Source organism: Cebus imitator, unplaced genomic scaffold (genome assembly GCF_001604975.1).
Source record: "Cebus imitator isolate Cc_AM_T3 unplaced genomic scaffold, Cebus_imitator-1.0 Scaffold93, whole genome shotgun sequence".
In the NCBI taxonomy this organism is placed as follows: Eukaryota; Metazoa; Chordata; class Mammalia; order Primates; family Cebidae; genus Cebus; species Cebus imitator.
This window is the reverse complement of record NW_016107408.1, coordinates 5,357,379-5,363,427: the sequence shown is the minus strand read 5'-3', so window position 1 is coordinate 5,363,427 and position 6,049 is coordinate 5,357,379. Positions and strand designations below refer to the sequence as shown.

Here is a 6,049-nt window from a genome sequence, read left to right as displayed (position 1 = left end):
TGTATTTTTAGTAGAGACGGGGTTTCACCATGTTGACCAGGATGGTCTCGATCTCTTCACCTCGTGATCCACCCGCCTCGGCCTCCCAAAGTGCTGGGATTACAGGCTTGAGCCACTGCGCCCGGCCTTTCATATTACTATTATAGTATCATTACTCCCAAGCAAAAATCAAAAATTGACTAAGGGCTGGGAGTGGTGGGAGGCGGAGGCCGGTAGATCACCTGAGGTCAGGAGTTTGAGACCAGCCTGGCCTACATGGTGAAACCCTGTCTCTATTAAAAATACAAAAATTAGCCAGGCATGGTGGTGAATGCCTATGGTCCCAGCTACTTGGAGGCTAAGGCATGAGAATCACTTGAACCCAAAAGGTGGAGTTTGCAGTGAGACAAGATCACGCCACTGCACTTCAGCCTGAGCAACAAAGCAAGACTCCATCTCAAAAAATAAATAAAATTGACTAAGCCGGCCAGGTGCCATGGCTCATACCTGTAATCCCAACACTTTGCAAGGCCATGGCAGGGTAGGATTGCTTGAGGCCAAGATTGCTCAAGACTACCTTGGCCAACATGGCAATATCCTGTCCATAAAATTTTTTTTTTTGAGATGGAGTCTCGCTCTGTCGCCAGACTGGAGTGCAGTGGCGGGATCGCACTCATTGCAATGTCTACTTCCCAGGTTCAAGCTATTCTCCTGCCTCAGCCTCCTAAGTAGCTGGGACTACAGGCATGCGCCACCATGCCCAACTAATTTTTGTATTTTTAGTAGAGACGGGGTTTCACCATGTTGACCAGGATGGTCTCGATCTCTTGACCTCATGATCCACCCGCCTCAGCCTCCCAAAGTGCTGGGATTACAGGCTTGAGCCACCGCGCCCGGCCTTCTCGATCTCTTGACCTTATGATCCGCCTGCCTTGCCCTCCGAAGTGCTGGGATTACAGGTGGGAGCCACGATGCCCAGCCACTGTCCCTAAATATTAAAGGAAAAAAAAAACTAACTCAGCAGGCATGGTGGCCCATGCCTGCAGACCTTGCTACTTGGGAGACTGAGGAAGGAGGATCATTTGAACCTCAGGAGTTTGAGGTTACAATGAGTCATGATCCTACCACTGCACTCAGGGCTGGGTGACAAAGTGAGAGCCCATCTCAAAAAAACTTATAAAAATAAGTTGTATATATATATGAAAAAAGTTGACTAAATTATTTTGCAAAGACAATGAAAGGCTCTACTATGACAAATTATAAACCACCAACTCATGAGAATTTCTTCTTTTTTTTAGATCAAGATTTGCTCTTGTTGCCCAGGCTGGAGTGCAATGGCCAATCTCCGTTCACAGCACACTCCGCCACCCGGGTTCAAGCAATTTTCCTGCCTCAGCTTTCGGAGTAGCTGAGATTACAGGCATGTACCACCAAGGCTAATTTTGTATCTTTAGTAGAGATGGGGTTTCTCCGTGTTGGTCAGGCTGGTCTCAAACTCCCAACCTCAGGTGATCCACCCACCTCGGCCTCCCAAAGTGCTGGGATTACAGGCGTGAGCCGCTGCGCCCGGCCGACCTCACATCTTTTTTTAAAAAAAGAAAAACAGAAGAAAACTTTCCTTGTGTTTCCAACAATGTAGGTCAAACTAGAAATGCTGATCAACTTTCTCATTCAAGATGGAAAGAGGCCATATGAAAGTATTCACAGAATATGCTCTTCTGAGCAACATCCCTTTGGCAGATTCTATTTGTCTGCGAAGCTTGGGCTCTTTAATATCCACATATCCCAGAATAATTTAGCAACAGAAGAGACATAAAATCAACTATAAAATCAAGAAAACTACATCACTTAAAAATTATATAAACTGCACTTTGGGAAGCCGAGGCAGGCGGATCACAAGGTCAAGAGATAGAGACCATCATGGCCAACACTGTGAAACCTCGTCTATTAAAAATACAAAAACATTGGCCGGGCATGGTGGCTCACACCTGTGGTCCCAGCTAATCGGGAGGCTGAGGCGGAAGAATCACTTGAACCCAGGAGGCGGAGTTTGCACTGAGCAGAGATTGTGTCCCTGCACTCCAGCCTGGTTACGGAGCAAGGCTCTGTGTCAATTAAAAAAAAAAAAAAAAAAAATTTTATATATATATATATAAACTGGACCAGGCTCAGTGACTCACGCCTGTAATCTCAGCACTTGGGGAGGCTGAGGTAGGAGGATCGCTTGAACCCAGGAATTTGAGCCAGCCTGGGCAACACAGTGAAACCTCATCTCTACAAAAAAATACCAAAAAAGAATTAGACAGGTATGGTAGTAACTTGCCTATACTCCCAGCTACTAGGGAGGTTGAGATGGGAAGATCCCTTGAGCTCACCCGGTCCAGGCTGCAGTGAGCCGTGATCACATCACTGCACTCCAGCCTGTTTTATCTTTTGACTGGAGGGAGGCTGAATCAGGAAAAGAAAAAGATTCATATCCAATAGCTGATACAACTTAGGAAAACCAAGCCACGGACAAGCCATGTCAGTCTCCAGTTCTATCTGTACCTTGGATGTTACAGCTCAGCTCATCCTACAGAATTATTACAACATTAAATCCATGCTGTGGACACAAAAGTGATGGCCAAGCATCTGCAAGGTTTCGCAATAAGGGAGCTACTGACAGGAACTTGGTCACTTTGGACAAGGAAAAAGGGATAAAAAGCTTCACATTTTAAATGTGAAGAAAATTTTTCATGAAGACTATTGTTAATTTTTTCTAGGATTCAACATCCTCAAGATTTCAAAAATCAATGAAAATCTAAAATAACATGTCAAAAATAAAAATGCTGAAATGCAGCAGGATTGCTTGAGGCCAGGCGTGTGAGACCAGCCTAGACAACAAAACGAGACTCCCGTCTCTACATAGAAAAAAAAATTAGCCAGGTGTGGTGGCATGGTGACCTACAGTCCCAGCTACTAAGACAACTGAGGCAGGAGATCACTTGAGCCCAAGAGGTAGAGGCTGCAGTGAGCCATGATCGCACTGTACTCCAGCCTGGGTGACACAACAAATCCCTGTTGTGTCAAAGGAAAGAAAATTAAAACAGTACAAAATAAATTCAACTGTTCCAGTCCACAGCTAGTCAAATCTGGGGCAATAAACAGAAAAACCACCAAATGTCCCAAGATGAATAATTTGGAAGAAAAAAAAAAAAAACCCTACCTTTTTTGTTGAAGGAGGTTTCACACACCAGCATTTCCCCTGGGCCCCAGTCAAAACACATTTGGTGCTTCTTGGAATTCACACCTGGAATCAACTAGCAAAAAATAAAGACAAAGAAATCTAAAATGAACAACGTTCTTCTGACTGAAGTCATTCTATTCTTTTTTTTTTGAGACAACGTCTCACTGTGTCTCCCAGCCTGGAGTACAGTGGCACAATCTCAGCTCGCCTGCTACAGTCTCTACCTCCTGAGTTCAAGGGATTTTCCTGCCTCAATCTCCAGAGTTGCCAAAACTATAGGCATGTGCCACCACACCTGGCTGTTTTTTGTATTTGTAGTAGACATGGAGTTTCACCATACTGCCCGGCTGGTCACAAACTCCTGAGCTCAACTGATCCGTCCACCTCAGCCTCCCAAAATGCTAGGACTATAGGCAGAAGTCACCATGCCCTGGCACCTATTCCTACTGCCATCTTTCAAGCCTTTCAATTGACTTGCAACTATAGTATGTCCTGTCTTAAGTTCTATAGAAACTGTGACTTTCAGCTAAACCCTAAAGGGAGACATTTTGAAACACTTTAAGCAAAACACTTTTTTTTTTTTTTTTGAGACAGAGTCTCGCTCTGTAGCCCAGGCTGGAGTGCAATGGCAGGATCTCGGTTCACTGCAACCTTTGCCTCTCGGGTCCTAGTTCAAGAAATTTTCCTGCCTCAGCCTCCATAGTATCTGGGATCACAGGAACGCGCCACCTCGCCCGGCCTTTTTTTTTTAAAGATGGAGTTTCGCTCTTGTTGCCCAGATGAATGCAATGATGCAATTTTGGTTCACTGCAACCTCCGCCTCCCGGGTTCAAGTGATTCTCCTGCCTCAGCCTCCTAAGTAGCTGGGATTACAGGCATGTGCCACCACACCAGGCTAATTTTGTAGTTTAGTAGAGACAAGGTTTCCCCATGTTGGTCAGGCTGGTCTTGAATTCCTGACCTCAGGTGATCCACCTGCCTTGGCCTCCTAAAGTGCTGGGATTACAGGCGTGAGCCACAGCGCCCTGCTGAAAAACACTTTAAGAGCACGGCTGGTCCTCTAATAACACTGCATCGTTCAATAACATTTACTTATAACACAGGTAAGAAAAATTCATTTTGGGCCGGGCGCAGTGTCTCACACCTGTAATCGCAGCACTTTGGGAGGCTAAGGTGGGCAGATCATCCAAGGTCAGGAGTTCGAGACAAGCCTGGCCAAACTGGTGAAACCCCATCTCTACTAATAAAATACAAAAATTAGCCTGGCATGATGGCACGCACCTGTAATCCCATCTACCCAGAAGGCTGAAGCAGGAGAATCACTTGAACCGTGGAGGCAGAGGTTGCAGTGAGCCGAGATTGCACCACTGCACTCCAGCCTGGGCAACAAGAAACTCCATGTAAAAAAAAGAAAGAAAGAAAAAATCATTTTGTTAGGCTGAGCCGGTAGCTACACCTGTGATCCTAGCACTTGGGAGGCTTAGGCAGGAGGATCACCCAAAAGTCAGGAGCTCAAGACCAGCCTGGCCAACATGGTGAAACCCCATCTCTATTGAAAATATGAAAAAATTAGCCAGGCATGGTGGCACACCACTGTAATCCCAGCTACTCAGGAGGCTGAGGCAGGAGAATCGCTCAAACCTGGGAGGCAGAGGTTGCAGTGAGTCGAGATCAAGTCACTGCACTCCAGCCTGGGGACCAAGAGTGAAACTCCATCTCAAAAAAAAGGAAAAGAAAAATTCATTTTTTATACATCATTTGACTTAAAGTCACCGTTTCCAAGAACCTATCCATAACTTTAAGTAAGGACTTGCTGTAATCCTGGAAATAAGTAGTCATGAAAGTTATTAAGTAGTGATCTGTGTCTCACATCTGTAATCCCAGACCTGCCTGGGCAACATATGGAGAACCCACCTCTACAAAAAATACAAAAATTAGCCAGGCATACCTGTGGTCCCAGCTACTCCAGTGGCTGAGACAGGAGGACGGCATGAGCCTGCCAGGTCAAGGCTGCAGTAAGCCATGATGGCGCCACTGCACTCCAGCCTGGTGAACAGAGCAAAACCCTGTTCTTCACTTATTCACTGATTCATTCATAAATGAATGTACTGATCTATGTGCACAGTTGTGTGTGGTTGAGATCAGCCCAGTCTGTTGGACCACTAATCCCTGAATAAGCAAGTGAGCTTTGTTAGGCTCCTCAACCCAGCCTGTCATCTCTCAAGTACTGATGAACAGGCAATGTACACCCTAATCAATTCTTATAATTTAGTGATCTGTGGTTCAGAAAAATAAGTCAAAATATAAAAAATAATAATAACTGAACCATTAATCACTGCAAAAAGACAGAGGCCTTGAATCCTACAGCTTCTGTGCCATCTATATAATGGTGATAAATTTTTCTCTCTAACTCTCAATCCTTTGAACCCCAGCTTCACACATCCAACAGCCTAATGCTCACTGCTGTAGGCTATCTGACCTATAGATTTATATCTATAACATCAACAGCCAAAACAAAACTCTTGATGCCCATCCTCATCCTCAAACTTCAGCCCACACTGGTACTGGGACAAAGCCTTCCCCAACTGTTAGGAGCAATCCTTCACTCTTACTTTTCTTCACCACCCCCATCTAATCTAGTAAATCCTGTTCTACTTTGAAATAAGCCTGAATCTGACCACTTACCACCTCTACCAATATAATCCAACCCATCATCATCAACTCTTCCCTGGACCACAACAACAGCATGACTCTCACACATGGGTATCATCTGCCCTGTCAACAGATGAACGCTCACAAGGGCAGGAGACTCCAGTACACAGTTGGCACTCTATTAATATTTTT

The 6,049-nt window shown here is 45.1% G+C and overlaps 1 protein-coding gene across 2 annotated transcripts in view; it reads right to left on the bottom strand.

The window, feature by feature from the left end:
- Positions 1–6,049, bottom strand: part of NUP85 (nucleoporin 85) — a 43,205-nt gene that overhangs the window by 27,561 nt on the left and 9,595 nt on the right. Inside the window, exon 2 of one of the 2 annotated variants that reach the window (XM_017535728.2) lies at positions 3,185–3,278. The exons of the other annotated variant lie outside the window; for it this stretch is intronic. Within the exon in view, the coding sequence (XP_017391217.1) occupies positions 3,185–3,278 (94 nt within the window). The remainder of the gene's footprint in view (positions 1–3,184; positions 3,279–6,049) is intronic. 2 annotated transcript variants of the gene reach the window in all.